Source organism: Equus przewalskii, chromosome 7, assembly GCF_037783145.1.
Source record: "Equus przewalskii isolate Varuska chromosome 7, EquPr2, whole genome shotgun sequence".
In the NCBI taxonomy this organism is placed as follows: domain Eukaryota; kingdom Metazoa; phylum Chordata; class Mammalia; order Perissodactyla; family Equidae; genus Equus; species Equus przewalskii.
The window spans coordinates 24,699,191-24,719,281 of record NC_091837.1 but is presented as its reverse complement, the minus strand read 5'-3'; the positions used below and the strand labels follow the sequence as shown (position 1 = coordinate 24,719,281).

The 20,091-nt window shown below is 45.9% G+C and overlaps 1 protein-coding gene across 2 annotated transcripts in view; it reads left to right on the top strand.

Annotated features, from left to right (window-relative positions):
* Positions 1–19,615, top strand: part of RILPL2 (Rab interacting lysosomal protein like 2) — a 30,660-nt gene extending 11,045 nt beyond the window's left edge. The window contains exons 2-5 of one of the 2 annotated variants that reach the window (XM_008518501.2): positions 825–2,555; positions 8,966–9,117; positions 13,707–13,820; positions 19,060–19,615. In XM_008518501.2, coding sequence (XP_008516723.1) covers positions 2,223–2,555; positions 8,966–9,117; positions 13,707–13,820; positions 19,060–19,090 — 630 coding nt within the window. In that variant the 5' untranslated portion in view covers positions 825–2,222 and the 3' untranslated portion in view covers positions 19,091–19,615. Of the gene's footprint in view, positions 1–824; positions 2,556–8,965; positions 9,353–13,706; positions 13,821–19,059 lie in introns of those variants that run through there. The other variant, XR_011542460.1, reaches the window with a different exon arrangement.
* Positions 19,616–20,091: the final 476 nt, after the last annotated feature.

The window sequence follows — 20,091 nt, the reverse complement described above, 5'->3', positions numbered from 1 at the left end:
CCAGCCTTGCATGCATGGAATAAACCCCACGCGGTTATGGTGTATGGTGTTTTTTATATAGTGCTCAATTCTGTTTGCTAATATCTTGCTAAGGATTTTGCATCTATTTTTACTTTTCCCATTTCTAATTGGGTTGTTTTTGTTGTTGTTCTTGCATGGGAGGAGTTCTTTTTATATTCTGGATATTAACCCCTTATCAAATTGTAATTTGCAAATGTTTTCTCTCATTCAGTAGGTTGCCTTTGATGCACAAGTTTTAAATGTTGTTATAGTCCAGTTTGTCTATTTTTTCTTTTCTTCCCTGTGCTTTTGCAGAAATCACTGCCAAATCCACTGACATAAAGCTTTTCCTCTATATTTTCTTCTAAGAGTTTTATAGGTTTAGGTCTTTGATCCATTTTGCATTCATTTTTGTCTATGGTATAAAATAAGGGTCCAACTTCATACTTTTGCATGTGGATATCCAATTTTCCCAGTGCCATTTGTTGAAAAGACTGTTCTTTCCCCAGTGAATGGTCTTGGCAGCCTTGTTGAAAATCATTTGGCCATATATATGAGGATTTATTTCTGGGCTCTGTTCTATGTCTTCATTCCTTTTTAGGGCTGAATAATATTCCATTGTATAATATGTTGTATTTTATTTACGGTAAGCCTAATATTTTATTTCAGTATTAATCACTGGGTGTTGTCACATCCGTGATTTATGGATTCTTGAGCCCTTGAACAGGAGTGTTGCTTTGATGATTAGAACATTTGTATTTTGTTTGTTTGCTTTGCTTTTTGTTTGTTTATTTTAGCTTTGTCCACTCTCCTTGTGATTCTAGAACCTTGGAGTGGAGAAAATCAGGTACATCTACCACAAGAAAGCTGCCAGCATATTCCTGGAAAAGACAAGCTCCTTGCCTAGTTTTCTGCCTATGATTATTCCAAACCTCTAATCAAACCTAAAATAACTTGTTTTGTCATCCACACTGCTAGTGTTCTCAGTAATCCCCTGTATATCTGTAGACTGCTTTCTAATTTTCAAAGCAGACAGTGAGTTTTGTCTTATTACTCCTCCCACCCTGCCCCATGTGTGAAGTGTCTTGCACACAAGCTTAATGTTTGTTGGAGGACAGAAGAAACCGTCTAACTTTTTTTTTTTTTTTTTTTTTTTTTGCTGAGGAAGATTCCCCTGTGCTGATATCTTTTGCCAAGGCCAAGCTTCCTCTTTGTTTTCTTTTTTCGTTTGGGGAAGATTTGCCCTGAGTTAACATCTGTGCCCACCTTTCTCTACTTTGTACGTGGGTCACTGCCTCACGGTGGTATAGGTCCATACTAGGATCCAACTCTGGAACCCAGGCCTCCCAAGCAGAGAGCAGGGAAGTTAACCAGTACTCCCGAGCGCTGCCGAAGCGCTTTCTGTCGCAGCATTATCTCAGGATCTCATCTCATGTACCCCTGGAAGCAGCCCTACCACCTAAATGTTGTTATTTACAGAGAAAGAAACTGAGGCTGGAAAGAGGTACGTGTCTTGCCAAGACCACAACGCTGGTTAAGTGGAGGAGCGCAGGAGCGAGCCAAATGCATAGCGCAGGGTCGCTCCATCTGGGTTCGCGCAACCCAGGCCTGTGGAGCGGGCACGCTGCCACCAACAGCTGTTTCTGCGTTGCCGCAGGCTCCAGAAAAACACCCTCAAACTGAGACCCGGATCTTCCTCCACGTCCCATGCAAATTCTACGGCTGGAAAGCTCGAGCGTGGGAAGGCGAGGCTGTGCGCTGTCTGACCCTCCCTTCCTGACTCGCGGTGGAAAGCCCGCCCGGGGCTCCTGGAAACCGGCGGGGCAGCGGCTGTCACCAGGGGCGGAGCTCGGCGCCGCCGGCCCTCCCCGCGGCTTGCAGCAGCGCCCAGGCCCGGAGCGATCGCCGTCACCCCGTCACCTCTCCCTTCCTCTTCTCGGCTGTCGTCCTTTCGTGCTCCAGACCACATCCTGGAGGCCGCTCTCCTGCGCGGTCCCCGGCGGGGACGGTGCACCCCGCGGCCGGGCCTGCGAGCCGCGCGGCGCGGCCTCCTTCCCCCGCAGGCCCACCCCTCGGCGGCGCCGATTGGCCGCTCCTGGGCCATCCCCGCGTCCTGGGCAGGCAAGGTCCTCTGCCCAGCGGAAAGTTTTCCGTGCCGGGAGGAAGTCGGCGTTGGAGACTCGGAGAAAGCAGCTCTGGAGGCTGCGGGGCTCTGGGCGGCCATGGAGGAGCCCCCTTTGCGAGAGGAGGAAGAGGAGGAGGAGGAGGACGAGGGGGACGAGGCCGGGCCCGAGGGGGCTCTGGGCAAGAGCCCCTTCCAGCTGACCACCGAAGACGTGTATGACATCTCCTACGTGATGGGCCGCGAGCTGATGGCCCTGGGCAGCGACCCCCGGGTGACCCAGCTGCAGTTCAAGATCGTCCGCGTCCTGGAGATGCTGGAGACGCTGGTGAACGAGGGCAACCTGACGGTGGAGGAGCTGAGAATGGAGAGGGACCACCTCAGGAAGGAGGTGGAGGGGCTGCGGAGAGAGGGCTCGGCGGCCAGCCCCGAGGTGAGTGCGGGAGGGAGGCGGTCTTGCCCGGAGCAGCCCCGAGGTGCCTGGGAGAGCACCCACTGGCAGGGAGGCACCCTTCTTCTCTGGAACATCCGAGTCCCTCAGAGAGTCACTGCGAGTATCCAGTCCTTAGAGTAGAAGCGTTAGGATAGTTACCATTTTGTGAGCACCTACTACGTGCTGGCCCCGTCTTGCGTATGTTCTAAATCAGTGGCTTCCAGCATTTTTGACGCGGGCCTGGAGTAGTGGCTCTCAAGCTTTAGCATGCATCACAGTCATCTGGAGTGTTCCTTAAAACACAGATTTCGGGCCCCAGCCTCCGAGTGTCTGACTCAGTAGGTCTAGAGTGGAACCTGAGAATCTGCATTTCTAACAAGTTCCCAGCTGATGTTGATGCTGCCGGGCCAGACATCGCACTGAGAATCTTTGATCTGGAGTGAGAAACACATTTTAACTAAAGAGAAATAGTGCTTATGACCACGGACAAGAATATTCAGAGCAGCTCTATTCATAATCGTGCCAAACTGGAAACAATCCAAATGCAACAGAGCAGTGGATTTTTTAAAACTGTGGTAGGTTCGTACTGTGGAATACTACACAGCAACGAAAAAGAACAGAGTGCTGGTACACACAACTGGATGGATGAATCTCACAGATGTAACATTGAGAGAGAGAAGCGAGGCACACAAGAGAGCCTCTTGTACGTGAAATTCAAGAACAGGCAAAATAATCTTTCCCTCTAGAAGACAGGGAGCAGAGAGTGGTGGGGAGAGGGAGGGAAATTTATAGGGAGCTAATCCGAGTGTGGTTGCATTGGTGTAGACATATGGTAAAAATCATTAAGCTCTAAACTCAAGATTAGTGCACTTTACTGTATGTATGTTACACTTTCATTTTACAAAATTACATTTTAAAAAACAATTTACCCTAACTCACCCTTACTAAACAGGATGCACAGTCAAACTTTCCTATTCTATTTTTATGAATTTTTAAATTCTTGTTGCAACTCACTAAATTAATATTATGACTCACTAGTGGGTCTCCAACCACAGTTAAAAAAAAAGCTGCCCTAAGTGGACCATCTCATTTAATCCTCACACTATTGTTATACCCATTTTACAGAAATGGAGGCACAGAGTAGTTAAGTAATTTGTCTAAGGACTTACAGCACGTAAGAGGTAGAGACAGGATTTGAGCTCAGAGATGCTAGACTTAACACGCCATACTAAAATACAGTATTTTTTGTATATTTTGACTTTTTGTACTAATGTTTGATGAGTGACTGTGCTGTGCCGGGCTCTGGGGCTGTGGAGGTAGATTAGACAAGGTCCCTGCCTTCACGGAGCTGACGTGCAGTGGGAGAGGGGAGACACAGAGACCTCCAGAACTCGAGTACAAGATCACAGCTGAGGCGTGTGCCATGGACGGACAACAGGCACAGCGTTGCTGAAGTTCACGGGGAAGCGTGAAGGTTTCCGGTGGCCTCCTGGTACGCTTTCACTTCATCTCCTCATTAGTCACAGCGACAATTGTATATGTAGGTGAGGTTCTACGCCAATATCCATCATATGGGATGGACGAGTATCTTGATTGTAGCCTGGCTTTTGAGGTTTAAGGGCAGGTAAATGCCTTGCCCAAGATCGCTCAGCTCACATTCTGTGTTCTTTTCCTGTCGCCTCCAACTCCAGGCAGGAGGAATGGAGGATATGGAGGCAGCCCTGCTGTGGACCGTGAACAGCGTGGTCTGCACAGGGGCCGGGTGATTTCCCAGATGGGTCACAGTGGACAAGCTTCATCAGTCAGCAGACGAGAGGGCACATTTTCCTCCCAACCTGCAGTCTTAAGAACGGGGGTGGGGGAAAAGGCAGAGAGAATGTTTAGTGCTGCTGAACAGTTCATAAAAATACACCGTATTCTTACCGTATTCTTTTCCTTCTTTCCTTTTTGTTTAACTATTATTTTTAGTTGTGGTAAAGTACATGTACAATTTACCATCGTTAAGTGTACAGTTCCGTGGCGTTAAGTACCTTTACATTGTTGTGCAATCGTCACCACCATCCTCTCCACAACTCTTCTTGCAAAACGGAAACTCTGTAGCCGGTAAACATTAACTCCCCATTCGCCCTCCCCCAGCCTCTGCTAACTACCCTTCTACTTTCTAGCTCTGTGAATTTGCCTATTCTAGGTATTTCATATAGTAGAATAGTGTCACATTTGTCCTTTGGTTATTGGCTTATCTTACTTAACGTATGTCCTCAAGGGTCATCCATGCTGTGGCATATGTTAGAATTTCCTTACTTTTAAAGGCTGAATAATATTCCATGGCATGGATAGACCACATTTAGTTTATTCAATCATCGGTCACTGGACACTTGGTTTGCTTCCATCCCTTGGCTGCTGTGAACAGGAAGGCACCAGCATCTCTTCAAGACCCTGCTTCCGGTGCTTTGGGGTGTATACCCAGAAGTGGGTTGCTGGATCACATAATTCTGTTTTTCATTTTAAAAGGAACTGCTGTACAGTTTCCCATGGTGACTGCACCATTTTACATTCCTACCGGCAGTGCACAGACCAATTTCTCCACACCCTCACCAACACTTGTTATTTTCTGTTTTATTTGTTTGTTTAAAGTGGCCATCCTAATGGGTAGGAGGAGGGTTTTTTCTTCTTTAAAATTTTAAGTTCAAAATTCGAAAGGTGCAAAAGTGTTTGTCTTGAAAAATTTCCCTCCTCATCTCTCTCCACCCCCAGCCACCCACGTCCCCTCCCTGGAAAAAATTTAAATGCTCAGTTTCTGTGTCTCCTTCCAGATATACTTTATGCAAACATAGGCAGATGTGAATATATTTTTCCCCTTTTTACACAAATGGTCTTATGATATATACCCCGTTCTACCTCTTGCTTGTTTTCACTTAATATATCGTGAAAGTTGTACTAAATCAGAATATAAAGAGCTTCCTCATCTTTTAATGGCTTTTGAAAACTTCCATTGTCCAGTATTATCAACTGTTCAGTTGAGGGCTCTTACCTTTGAGTTCATGGACCCCCCAAGAGGATCAAGATTCTAACTCGAGAGATCCATCAACTTACATGGGAAAAATACATATTTTTATTTTTGCCAACCTCCCACTGAAATTAATCACTTTCTTCAGTTATGAATGTGGACAACAAACCACAGTAATATTAGTAATACCTATGACAACCACCCATGGAAGTCACAGATATTTTCATATCTCATTACAGTACAGTACATATCTCAAAACTTTGTTTTTTGGGGCCGGCCCGTGGCGCAGTGGTTAAGTGCGCACCGTCCGCTCCTTGGCAGCCCGGGGTTCGCCGGTTCGGATCCTGGGTGTGGACGTGGCACCGCTTGGCAAGCCATGCTGTGGTAGGCATCCCACGTATAAAGTGGAAGAAGATGGGCACGGATGTTAGCTCAGGGCCAGGCTTCCTCAGCAAAAAAAAAAAAAAAAAAGAGGAGGACTAGGCAGTAGTTAGCTCAGGGCTAATCTTCCTCAAAAAAAAAAAAGAAAAACTATTTGTTCAGTATTTTATTAGACCTGTGGCTAGATCGTGTTATTTAATAAAGAATCATGTATATTAATAATAAATTTATTTTTAGAAGATTTTGATGACTGTATGTCATCTTAGTTGGTGTCCTTGTAATCCTGTACATTTTATTTTATATATTTAAAAATGTTGTGCTGAGAAGGAATCCATGTGAGCTTTACCAAGCTGCCAGAAGGCTCCATGGCACAAAAAAATGGTTAAGAATCTCTGCTTTAGAGTCAGCCCTTTTGGCCTAGTGGTTAAAGTTCAGCACGTTCCACTTCGGCAGCCCAGGTTTGTTTCCTGGACGTGGAACCACACCACTCGTCTGTCAGTAGCCATGCTGTGGCTGCAGCTCACACAGGAGAACTAGAAGGGCTTACAACTAGAGTATGCATCTATGTACTGGGGTTTGGGGGAGGGGAAAAAAAGAGAGAGGAAGATTGGCAACAGATGTTAACCCAGGGCGAATCTTTCTCAGCAAAAAAAAAAAAAAAAAAAATCTCTGCTTTAACCAGTCTCCTATCAAAAGAGATTTATTTTCCAATCATTTGCTCTTTGTACACTGAAAAATGAACAACGCTGACATATGCAGTCTGGCCCCTAGGGAGAGTATCTGGAGGAAATGTTCTCACTGGGTCAAAGGAAAGGTACATTTGAAATTTTGGTAAGTATTGCCAAACCTCTCAGGTTAAGGAGATTTGCTCCCTGAGCAGTCACTGTAAGTGTCTGTTTCCCCACAGCCATTACAACACAATGTGTTTTCAAACACGCTCATCTTTGTCAGCCTGATGGGAGGAACAGGGTCACTCTCTATTGTGTTCCTCTTTATAGTGCGCCTTATTCTCTTTATCACCTGTGGAATATTCCAGAGTGTGGTTGTGCCTTACTTGATTTAACTAGGCTTCTATTAATGGACATTTAGGTTGTTTTCAAACGTTTGCTTTATTTTAACTTTAGTTTGAAAAACTTTCACATCTATGGAAGAGTTGCAGCAAACACCTATATACCTTTCACCTCGATTCAGGTGTTGTATTCAGGTGTGTGTATATATGTGTGTGTTTGTGTGTGTGTATGTATATAGTATGTCTTAGGAAATACACACTGAAGTATTTATATACACACATGCATATATGCATATATGTGTAGATACACACATATATATACATTTAGTATATAGACACATATGCAAAAATAATATTTATGTAAATATATTATTTATTCATTCATAGTTTTGCTCAGCTTTTTGAGCATACCTTATGTTAGTTGCAGGATTAGTAGAAGATTAAGATCCTTTGCCCTAAATAATTCAATGTGTCTCTCTGAAGACATACTATTACATAACCACAAAAAAATGATCAAATTCAGGGAAAAAAGTTGATAGACTACTAAGATCTAATATACCATCCATATTCAAAGTTCGCAGTAATGTCCATTATAGCATTTTCTTTTTCTGATGCAGGATCCCATCCAGGGTCATACAGTACCATTAGTTGACACATCTCTCTCGTCACCTTCCATCTGGAATAGTTCCTCAGCTTTTCCTTGTCTTTCATGACCTTGACATTTTTTAAGATTGCATACGTCAGTTGGTTTGTAGAATGTCCTTCAATTTGGGTTTGACGTCATATTTCCTCATGATTAGATTCAAGTTCTACGTGTTTGGCAGGAATACCACAAAAGTGATGCTGTGACCTCAGTGCATCGGATCCAGAGGCCCTGATTCAGTTTGTCATTATTGGTGATGTTGACTTCACTCACTTGGTGAAGGAGGTGGTTGCCAGACTTCTGCACAGTGAAGATGTCTTTATTCCCTTTGTGATTAATAAGGAGCCTGCAGGAAAATGCTTTGAAACTGTGTAAAATATCCTGTTCCCCAACAAACTTTCACCCAAAGGTTTTGGGTCCATTTATTAGTCTTGCCTGAATCAATTATTACTAATTTGGTTCCAAAAGAGGAGATTTACTATAGGAATTGACTCCTGCAGTTATGGAGGCAGAGGTCCACAAACTGCGGTCTGCAGGCTGGAGCACCAGAAGGCCAGCGGAGTAACGTAGCCCGAGTCGAAGGCCTGAGAATCAGGGGGCTGATGGTGTCAATCCTGGTCTGGGTCTGAAAGCCCAAGAACCAGGAGCCTCGGTGTTCAAGGGCGGGAGAAGGTGAGAGTCTTAGCTCAAGCAGAGAGCGAGCGGGAACTCACGCTTCCTCTGCCTTTTTGTTCCATTCTAGCCCTCACTTGGTTGGATGACGCCCATCACATTGGGGAGGACCGTCTGCTTTACTCAGTTCACCAGTTCAAATGCTAATCTCTTCTGGAAACACCTTCGCATACATACTCAGAAATCGTGTTTAACCAGCTATCTGGGCATGCCTTAGCCCAGGAAAGTTGATACATAAAATTAACCATCACATCCCCATTAATTAGTTAGTTAATTTTAATTTTTTAATTGTGAGTAGCGACTTCCGAATTCTCTTTTTAGTTGGTAGGTTATTATTCATCCTGTTATTATTCATTTTGATACTCAAATTCTTCTCAGTTTGGCCAGTAGGAGCTCCTTCAAACTGTGTCATTTTGGTATGTCTCCATTCCTCATACCCCAAAATGTTCCAGGCTCACCTTGTATTTTCCCTGTTCCCTGTTCCGGCCCTGGAATCAGCCGTTCTCTACGGCCCTGGTTCTTTTCTCGGAGAATGGTGCTTAGAACTTTTGCATCTTTGCCGTCAGCCAAATACTTCCAGCAGGCCACGTCTCATCTCAGAAAGTCCCTGAGAGTAACAAAATGAAAGAACTTTCCTTCTGGAATGGGGAGTGTATCTTCATGTGAGACACTGTATAAGTAACGTCTTTTCTTAACAGGTAAACCTGGGACCAGACAAGATGGTGGTTGACCTGACAGACCCCAACAGACCGCGCTTCACTCTCCAGGAGCTGCGGGATGTGCTCCAGGAGCGCAACAAACTCAAGTCCCAGTTGCTGGTGGTGCAGGAGGAGCTGCAGTGCTACAAGAGGTGGGGCTCGGCTGCCTGCGGGCTCCGACGGCGGAGCAGGCCCTGCCTGGAATTCCTTGTCATGTTACATATTTGTTCTTATGATCATTCAACCAATTTATTGAAGACCTACTACATGCCAGACACTATTCCTGGCACTGGGGATCTAGCAGTGAACACAATAAAGTCCATCTAGTCTAGGGGGAGGACAGGCGATCGAGAAGGAAGCCTGAAATAAACAGGCAACATAATGGCGGTAAGTGCTCTAAAGAATATAAGGGAAAGTAACGGGACAGGGACCGAAGGGCTGTGGGAGGTGGGTGAGGGGCCTGCTTTAGATTGAGTGGTCAGGGAAGACCTCCCCTAAGGTCAATGACAAGAAGCAGCCAACCAGGTAAAGATTTAGTAGGGAAAAGAGAAGCAGGAAGTGCAAAGACCTTGATGTGGGAACCAGGTTGGCCAATCTAAGAGGTCCACCATGGCGGAAGCTGGCAGGCATGGTAGAGGCGGGTGGAGAAGAGGCTGGGGAGGTATGCGCTGTTGGCCATGGGAAGGAGCCTTCATTTGATTGTAAGTGCAATGAGAAGTTGTTGGAAAGTTTTAATCAAGGGAATGATAAGATCTGATTACTATTTTAGAAGATCAGTGGGGCTGGCCCAGAGGTGTAGTGGTCAAGTTCGTGTACTCTGCTTTGGTGGCCCGGGGTTCATGGGTTTGGATCCCAGGCACAGACCTACACATCGCTCACCAAGCCATGCTGTGGCAGCATCCCACATGTAAAGTAGAGGAAGATTGGCACAGATGTTAGCTCAGGGACAATCTTCTTCAAGCAAAAAGAGGAAGATTGGCAACAGATGTTAGCTCAGGGTCAATCATCCTCACCAAAAAAAAAAAAGAAAGAAAAATATCAATATGGTGATTTTGATAACTGAACTACTTGGTTGTGTAAGAGAATGTCCTCATCCTTTGGAAATACACGCTCAAGTATTTAGGATTAATGGGGTAAGATATCTCCAGCTTACTCTCAAGTGGAAGATGGATGGATGGGTAGGTGCATGGATAGGTAGATAGATATGTAGATGGAAGATACATAGGTGAACAATTAGGGGTCGGGTAAAAAGTATATGGGAAGTCTTTGTACTAATCTTAAATTTTTCTGTAAGTTTAAAATTATATAAAAATTAAGAATTAAAAAAATGACAATAATACTGTGTAGAGAAGGGATTGTGCGATGAGCAAGAGAGGAAACAAGGAAGGTGTTGACGTATCAGGTTTGGACTCTGCTGGGTCCATCTGTGCCACTGTTTCCCAAAATGTTTTTTCAGGTAGGTATTTCTGGAAAAGGGGGTCCTGTGGTCTAATAATTCTGAGAACATTGAGTTTAACAAAGCAAGTTTCCCTAGAGGCAGAAGAAGGAAAGACTAAGAGAATAAAAACACATTGCCATGTAATATTTATCACGGCTTACCATGTGCCAGGGACTCTGCTAAGTATATCTCAGCGTCATTACAATTAGTGTTACCAGCAAGCCTGTGACGTAAGGTAATGTTATCCCCAAGATGATCTGTGGTTCAGAGAGGTCAAGGACCTGCTTGAAGTCCACAGCTGGTGGTGGTAACTGTGAGATGTGACCTCAGACAACTGGACTTCAGAGCCTGTGCTTTTTTTTTTTTTTTTTTTTTTTGCTGAGGAAGATTCACCCTGAGATCCTGAGATAACATCTGTTTGCCAGTCTTCCTCTTTTTTTGATGTGAGCCGCCACCAGAGCACGGCTGTTAACAGACAAGTGCTGTGGGTCTGTGCCTGGGATCCGAACCCAGGCCACCAAAGCGGAGTGCACTGATCTTAACCACTAGGCCACCAGAGCTGGCCCCAGAGCCTGTCCTTTTAATTATCATGCCATGTCTGACCTTTGAAAGTTTGGAAGTAAAGATATAGCCTGACTCAAAACAAAGCAAAGCAGGGCCCAAGTGATATTATTCTTTCAGTGTAGCATCATTAAGAGAACAGCAATAAAGTAAGAGTGTTCTAGAAGCCAAATCCAAAAGGGCTGAGTTCTGATGACGGGAATTTAATTGTTTTTCTTCTGCTGAGGTTGGAACCATGTTACTCGAAAGACCTGTCTTCATCTCGTTTAATAAGTACTTCAGAAACAGGTAGTTAAAAACAGGAACTGCTAAACTGCCAATGCCGTGAGCAGCTTGTCAGTGAGTAAAGCAACACGCTTTATTTCCTGTCTTGAATTCCCAGAGAACCACAGATGCGCACTTCCCATCTGGTGCAGGCCAGTAGACAGCAGGGTTCTGTCTAGTCTCTTGTGTTATATATTCTGAAGAAACCAGCATGTCAGCTGAGATGTTCTCTTAGCAACTGCGTCAGTTTGGGGCCCTGAGCTCATGCTAATGAGTCTTTTTTTTTTTTTTAAAGATTTTATTTTTTCCTTTTTCTCCCCAAAGCCCCCCGGTACATAGTTGTATATTCTTCGTTGTGGGTCCTTCTAGTTGTGGCATGTGGGACGCTGCCTCAGCGTGGTTTGATGAGCAGTGCCATGTCGGCGCCCAGGATTCGAACCAGCGAAACACTGGGCCGCCTGCAGCAGAGCGCGCGAGCTTAACCACTCGGCCACGGGGCCAGCCCCCATCGTCATTGTTTTAAATCACTAAGTTTTAGGGTGTTATGTAACAATAAGTAATGGAAAAGAGGAATTTTTAGATGATGCCTCTTATTAAATAAGATGAACATTATAACAAATATATATAATAAAAATATAAATAATATTGAATAATAAGAGCCCTGTCTTTGCAAAACTCTTTGGCAAAGAAGGAGAGAGAAGGGTGAATTCTGCTCTCTGAGGCTCATACCTAAAGGAGGTCTCAGTCAGCTCGGGCTGCCGTGGCAAACACCGTAGACTGGGTGGCTTGCACAGTAGAGGTTTCTTTGCTCACGGTTCTGGAAGCGAGAGGTTCAAGACCAAAGTGCCTGCGCGGTTGGTTCTGACTCCTTCTGGCCTGTAGATGGTCACCTTCTTGCTATGTCCTCAAGTGCTGGGTGGGGGGAGAGAGAGAGAGCCCAAGCCTTCTGGTGTCTCTTCTTACAAGAGCACGAATCCCATCGTGAGGGCCCCACCCTTGTGACCTCATCTAACCCTAATTATGTCCCAAAAGCCCCATCTCCAAATACCGTCACACTGCAGGTTAGGACTTCAACCTGTGAATTCTGGGCGGGGGGGACAGTCCAGTCCTTAGTGAGGGGGAGAAACTGCGGGCATAAATTTACCAGAGGTACCACAACAAAATACCCAAGTGGATCTAACGAGCTTACCAGGTCAGACACTGAAATGCTTCGTTGTAGTCGGGCTTCTTTTGTTGCAAGTGACAGAAATCCAGTTCAAACCAGCTTAAGCACATAAAAGGAATTTTGTTGACTCGCATAGCTGGGAAGGACCCTGGAACTGTTCTCAGAAATGAAGAAACTGCAACTAAGGTCTCAGAGTTGGCACCAGGGACTTGGTGCCGCTTTCTTTCCTCTTTGCTTCTCTCTGTTTGTTGGCCTCGTTATCTTTCTTGCAGACGTGCCTTCTCTGAATCAGGAAACGTGGCTGCTGGCAGTCCCAGTTGCGCGAGTGAAAGAGAACAGCTTTCTCCAGCTTCTGTCCCAGGAAATACTCTGGCCCTCTTTGGGTCACGTGACCTCAATATCTTGTCAATCAATATCAATCTAGCTCTTATCGCATCTGACTTACACTATATATATATATATATAGACTATATATATATACACACTCACACACATATACATATATATTTTTTACTTATTTATTTGTCTATTGACTGCTTCCTCCCTCACTAGGATACAAATTGCACGAGAGAAGATATTTTGTCTTTGTTCATTGCTGTATCTGTAGTACCCTGGCACCGTATGTGGCTTGATAAATATTTGTTGAATGACTGAATGAATGAATGAATGAATGTCACATTGCCATATATTATCTCACTTAATCCCTCAATCCTACAAGATGGTTACTCTTATTTTTCTCATTTTACTGATTAGGAAATCAAGGCTTAAGTTAGAGAATTTGTACATGATCATATTTCTAGAAAGTGGAGAAGTTTTAAGTACTAGCCAGTGCAATTAGACAAGAGAAGGAGATAAGGTGTATCCACGTTGGAAAGGTGGAGGCAAGATTCTTACCAGCTGGGTCAAAATCTCTCTGACTCTAGAGCTTTCAATGATAATATTATTAGTATTATTTTGTGTGTGTGTGAGGAAGATTGGCCCTGAGCTAACATCTATTGCAATCTTCCTTTTTTTTTTTTTTTGCTTGAGGAAGATTGTCACTGAGCTAACGTCTGTGCCAATCTTCCTCTCTTTTTTTTTTTTGTATGTGGGACGCTGCCACAGCATGTCTTGATAGCAGTGTGTACGTCCACGCCCAGGATCTGAACCTGCAAACCCTTGGCCACTGAAGCAGAGCACACTAACTTAACCGCTATGCCACTGGGCTGGCCCCAATGATATATAATAATAATTATTAAGACCCTTCACTTTCAGAACTGCACAGGTAAGAGGTTTGCAATAAAATAACCCATTTATTTGTCCCCTTTTTCCAGTGGCCTGATTCCACCAAGAGAAGGCTCAGGAAGAAGAAGGGAAAAAGACGTTCTGGTTGCCAGGGCCAGCAGTGCCAGCAGTAACAAAGAGGAGAAGACAATCATAAGGAAGCTGTAAGTCACCTTGCTGCCCCCTGTTGCCACTAAATAATTGCTAAAGGAAGGAGTGGGGTGAGAGGAGGCTGGCCAGCTCCCCGGGATGGGGAGGTCCTGCTCTCCTGTGGGGGGGTGCTGCGGCTGATGCAAAAACTCAGTGCTGGTGGATCCTAATTTCTGCCGGGCAGTAGTCTAAGCGCTAGATATGTATGAATCATTGACCCATCACAGTGACCCTGTGAGGAAGGAAGTATCACTGTCCCTGTTTTACTGGTAGAGACTGGATACAGAGAGGTACAGTAATTTGCCCAAGGTCACACAGATGGCAAGTAGTGAAGTCAGGATTTGAACCCAAGGAAGTCCAGATTCTACACTCTGCTGCCTCCCTGTGATATAAGTACAATAGCCAACAAATAATAATGTTACAACTGGAAAACACAATGATTATTGGAGTGTAGGGGGCTACTCCATTGCCTCTCCTCCCTCCAGCTTTGGAGGCAGGGTCTCCCAGTGTTGAACCCGCCCTGCGGTTGCCTGTGGGCACTCCCCTCGTGTTTGTGCACTCTGTTAATCCCTTGTTTCTGCAGGCGCTGTGCCTCAAACCGCAGAGCGGGGGCTCTTGTTTAAAATTCAGATTCTTGGGAATCTTGTCAGCAGTTCCAGGATAAGGCCCAGAAATCTGGATTTTTAATGAATTCCCCGGTGACTCCGATGTGGGGACCCTTGGCCCCACTGAGACGTCCCTTCTTAGTCACCGGGCATGCTCTCCTCCTCCCCACGCGGCAGGCCGGTTGCCTTGGCTGCTTTGACAGCGTCTGGCCTGGGGACAGTTTACCAGCCCCTGGTCTCCTGGAAACTGAGAAGTGGCCGTGGTCAGGGATCTCATACTGGAATGCCTACCCGGGCCAGGCACTTAAAGTGGCTGAGTGATGGGGGCCAGACACTTAAAGTGGCTGAGTGATGGGGGCCAGGCACTTAAGGTGGCTGAGTGATGGGGGCGTGGGGTAGAGGCGGGGAACATTTGCCCCTCAGTTCTGTCTGGCTGAAGGATAACATGCTATCAGAGCTTATGATTCTTGAGAAAAACCAAGAAACTAGAACTTGTTTGGAATCTGATTTCCGAATGCTGGCAAATAATTTAAGTTAAAAAGTATAGACTGTTCGGTCTTGTCAGCACAGGACTCCTTTCTTCTTGTATTTATTTATTCCATTTTTATCTCCATCCCATTCTGCTTTATTTATTCCCTTTTTATCTCCATTCCCTTTCTACTTCCCAGCTCCCCTCTCCACCAGCCATCCTAATATGGTATTGAACATCTTCAAAAAAGTATATGTTGTTTCATGTGGATGTATTTTCAGTAAGTAACTGATATTTTAACACTTCATTCTATTTCCTAGTGTCATTTTTTTTCACTAAGCCCTGTTGTTTTTTTCTTTTTTATTAGGCACCCATTTTTTAAATTTTAATTTTTTTTGGTGAGGAAGATTGGCCCTGAGCTAATCTCTGTTGCCAGTCTTCTCTTTTTGCTTGAGGAAGATTGCCCTTCAGCTGACATCTGTGCCAATCTTCCTCTATTTTGTATGTGGGACACCGCCACAGCATGGCTTGATGAATGGTGTGTAGGTCCACACCTGGGATCTGAACCCATGAACCCAGGGCCGCCAAAGCAGAGCAAGTGAATCTAACCACTATGCCACTGGGATGGCCCCCCAATTTTTAAATTTTACTAATATATTTTATTAACCCAGCATATCCAAAATATTATCATTTCAACATGTATATGATCACTATAAAACATTAATGAGATATTTTACAAACTTTTTTATGGTAAACCCTCAAAATCTGGTGTATATTTTATATTCACAGAGCATTTCAGTTAAGACTAGCCATGGCTCAGAGGCTCAAAAGCCACAAGTAGCCAGTGGCCACCATATTGGACAGCACAGCTTTAGCCAATACATGGTAAGATCCTTTAGGCTTGAGGACTGAGTTAGAATTGTTGGGGATTTTTTTAGTTTTTTTTTAAATCATAATAAAATATACATAACATAAAATTTACCATTTTAACCATTTTTAAGTGTACAATTCAGTGAGAGTAAGTACATTCACAGTGCTGTGCGACCATCACTGTTATCCATTTCCACAACTTTCTCGTCATCCCATCGTGAAATTCTGTGATTATTAAACGCTAACTCTTTGTGCCCCTCCGCCAGCCCCCGGCACCCACCGTTCTACTCTCCCTCTGTGAATTTAACTCCTCTAGGGACCTCTGTGAGTGGAATCACACAGTATTTGTCCTTTTGTGACTGGCTTGTTTCATGTAGTGTAATGTCCTCAGGTTCATCCGTGTTGTAGCCTGCATCAGAATTTCCTTCCTTTTTAAGGCTGAATCACATTCCCTTGTATGTATATACCACATTCTGTTTACTCATTCCTCTGTTGCTGGGCATTAAGCAGTTTTAAAAAAATCTATCCATATAGCAGTGTAGACATCCAACTTTTGCTTCTAACCCCAGCATAACGGTCGCTCTCCCAGTGGTGGGATCCCAGGTTGCCCTCAGGAATCCCCCGCTGGAAGCAATGCCAGTGAATATCCCCATGCTTATTCATGTCCTCGTGTGGACCGGTGTGTGAAGTTCCCAGGAGTGAAATTGCACTGTCAGCATCGCTGTCAGGGTCCTGGCTAGAAACAAGTGGCACACTCGAAAGGGGTGATGGAAGAGATTTAAAGAAGGGACATCTTACAGATGCGTGAGCAGAGTTAAAGGATCCAGAAGGGATGGAGAAGCTCCCCCGAGCAGAGCAGAGCGGCAACAGGGCGGCAGGGAGGGAACCGTGATGGGGGGAGTGCGAGGAGGGCGTCAGACGGCAGTGTGGCCTTCAGAAGAGGAACACAGCAACTAGGAAGACAGCCCTGGCAGGGAAGGAGCGGGGAGTAAATACCACCCCTCTCTCCTCCCACATTCCCAGCTCCTGCTGGTGCCTCCCGCTGGCTGAGCCCAGCCCGCAGCTGGAGGACCGGGGACCTTGCTGCTCCTCTCCGTAGGGGCCAGCCTCTGGGAGCAGAGAGCAGGGTAGAGAAGGGAGGAGATGGTCTGCAGGGGCAGACAGCCCACAGCGTAGGCATGTGCTTAGTTTAGTTAAGGATTCCCAGACTTTCTGGAGTGGCTGTGTGAAAACTGCTTTGTCCCACAAGACCACTTGATGCCAGATTCATTCATTCCTTCAATGAATGTTTCTTGAGGGCCTACCATATGCCAGGCGCGCTGTTGTACATGCTGGGATGCAGTGAGCAAGCCGGTCTGCCCTCGCGGTGCTTACGTTCCAGTAGGGGGAGTCAGAGAGCACGCGGGGAAGGAGACAAATTAATGGGACAATTCCTGATACCCATGCGTGCTGTGAAAACCAATGAATAGGGCGCCAAGAGGGAGGTTGATAGGGGACTACTTTAGATCTGGGGAGTCCTGGAAGGCTTCTATGAGGAGGCGACATCCAATCTGAGCCCTCAGAGACCATAAAGACCCGAGGGAAGAGCCTTCCTGGCAGAGGGAACCGTGGGTGTAGAGGCCTGAGGCTGGAGAGAGCTTGGGGAAGAGGGCTCCTGGGGGCGGGAGCAGCGGAGAGAGTGGAGGCGAGGTCGGAGAGGCGGCAGATCACTCAGTGTCGTGGGTCCAGTGAGGACTTGGGGTTTCGTTAGTCTGTGCGCCTTGGGACGACATGGGAGGGTTTTAAGCTGGGGAGGGACGTGACCGTAGTGACACATGAGAAGCTCACTCTGGCTGCTTTGTGCAGAAGGGTCGGGTGGCAGAGTCACAGCGGGGCCAGGGGCAGTGTTTCCTCCCTGAGGAAGGCAGCTAATGAAGGCAAGAGCATCTCACCCCACACCAGGCGTCGGATCTGAGGGTGTGTATTTAGGACTGTCGTTGGCTGGTTTCTTTCTGCCTCTTCGAGGGCAGTTCTGTGGGTCACGAAACTGGAGTTTGAGGCTGATATGGAAAAAATAAAATGTTTGTTCTAGAAGTGCATGAGCCAGCCCAAGGACACGTGTTTAAAGAGAGTGAGGCCACAATTTCATGGTCCAGACAAGCTTGTTGAGCTAATGGAATGAAGGAAGGAAGGAGTGGTTTCCTGAAGAAGTAGGTCATGGTAAGAAGGATTTTTGTCTTTATCCTGAGGACAGTGGGGAGCCATGTCAGAGGTTAAGCTGAGGAATGACTTAGCTCTGCCTACGGCCACGGTCACTCTGGCTGCTGCTCAGTGGATGGCAGGGGGTGGCTGCTGTGCTCACCCTGGTGGCTTGGACTGGGGCGTGGGAGTGGAGGAGATGAGAAGTGGTGGGATTAGGAACATATTTGGGGCGTGATGACTAAAGTAAGCAGATGGGGGGAGGGAGGAGTTAAGAACAACTCTTAGGTTCTTGGCTTGGATGACAGGGTGGGGATGGTGTCACTTCCTGAGACAGGCGACTGCAGGGTTGGGGGAGTGTGCACAGGTTCAGGGGAGGATGGGTGAGCACTAACACCATGTCCAAACACTGGTCAAGGGCTCCCCCGCCCCATTGCTGGCAGAGCCACAAGTGGCACTCAGGGGTTTGTTTCGACAAGAAGAAAGAGTCCATATTCCCATCACTGACAGCCCACTGGCCATCTTTGCATCTTTCCCGTAGCTGCAAATAGCATTGAGATTTGTACTTTGTGATCAAAACCATTCTTCCTTTTCAAAACTTTGCATAGAGGGGGCGGGACACTGAAAGTTAGCTATTCCTGTCTCAGGGGGTGTCTTTATATGTTTTATCCAAGAACTTACATGTGAATCTGTATTCATTGCAGAGATCTGTTTTATAATTGTAGGTAACATTGGGAAGTTATCACTTATTCTACAGTAAAAACAACTAAAATTAAAAAGAAAAAATGGTGTCAGACCCTATCTGTGGGTATAGCACCGTGGTTGCACGGCCCTGAGTCCAACTTCTGATTCCACAACTTACTGTGTGACCTTGGACCTGTCACTTGACCTTGTGAATCAACATTTGCTCATCTATAAAACAGGGACATTGATTGCACTTGCCTCCTCAAGTTGTCATGAGTGTGAGATGAGCCGATAGATGGAAAGCCCCCGACAGTGCCTGTCCCACAGTGAGCCCTGAGTGGGTTTTTGAGTCAGTGACCTGCAAGCGCTGCTGACAGATTTTGCAGGGGGTTCTGCGTCCCTTGCTCCCTTCTCTCTGCTCCCTCTGACCCCTCTCTCTCCACCCAGGTTCTCTTTCCGATCAGGGAAGCTGACATAGATCAAAGGCCATGACCAAGGCGGCGCTTCTCAGGCTAGAGAAGAGAGCCCAGCAAGACTTGCAGACTCGTCTCTTCGTTTCCACACATGCACACTGTACTTGCTCTTTTGTTTCCCCTCAAAGCCGTCTGAGGAGGAAGGAGGGGAGGCTCTCTCATGATCGTTTCCTTCCTGGCTGCAGAACTGGACACCCGCGAAGCCTTGGCCAGGGCAGGTGAAACGGCACAAAGAAATCAAGCAAGTGGAAGGAAAGTGCCATGGGGCCCACCTCCTGGCCCGCTCTGACCACCCAGGGGGCCTCCAGCGGGAGATGTGTGCTCTCCTCCTCTGGTCCCACGGATGACCCTGGTCTTTACTGTGTAGCCGCAAAAAACATCCGCCCAAAGGGAGAGAGGAGAAGAGAATGCAGAAAATGTGGCATTGACATTCCAGTGACGATTTCACTGATATTTAGTGACTATTTGATTTGCTAACATGACTTTCTTTATGTGATTTTATATTAAAGTAAAATGACTTTTATACTTTCTGTAAGTTGTTTAGAGTGCTCTCTTAGAGTCACGTGACCTTGTGTAAGGTACTTCACCCTTTTGCAGTCTTGGTCTCCCAGTCTGTAAACTGCATACATGCGTGTGAGTGTGTGTATGCACATACACACAGAGATGGTAGTGTGGATATGGTGCGTGTGTATTTCATGGAATCTAAGTGATGCACCATTATTTTGTGTGTTGCTATGAGAAAAAAAATGCTGCAAATTATAATATTAAGATGCTATTGATTTTAAGGCTCATCCTGATTTCAGAGATGTTAAAACGTGAAAAAAATGTGCATTTAGGAATCGGTGAAATACAGTATATAGATAGCGGGTGGCTGCACTTCTCAAAGAAACTAACGAGGCTGCTGAACACATCCTGCGAGCCTGCCTTCTTAGTAAGTAGCACTGGCTTCCTGGATGTGTTTTGCCTGCTGCACGGATTATCTCCTTTATTCCTCTACCAAGTCGGG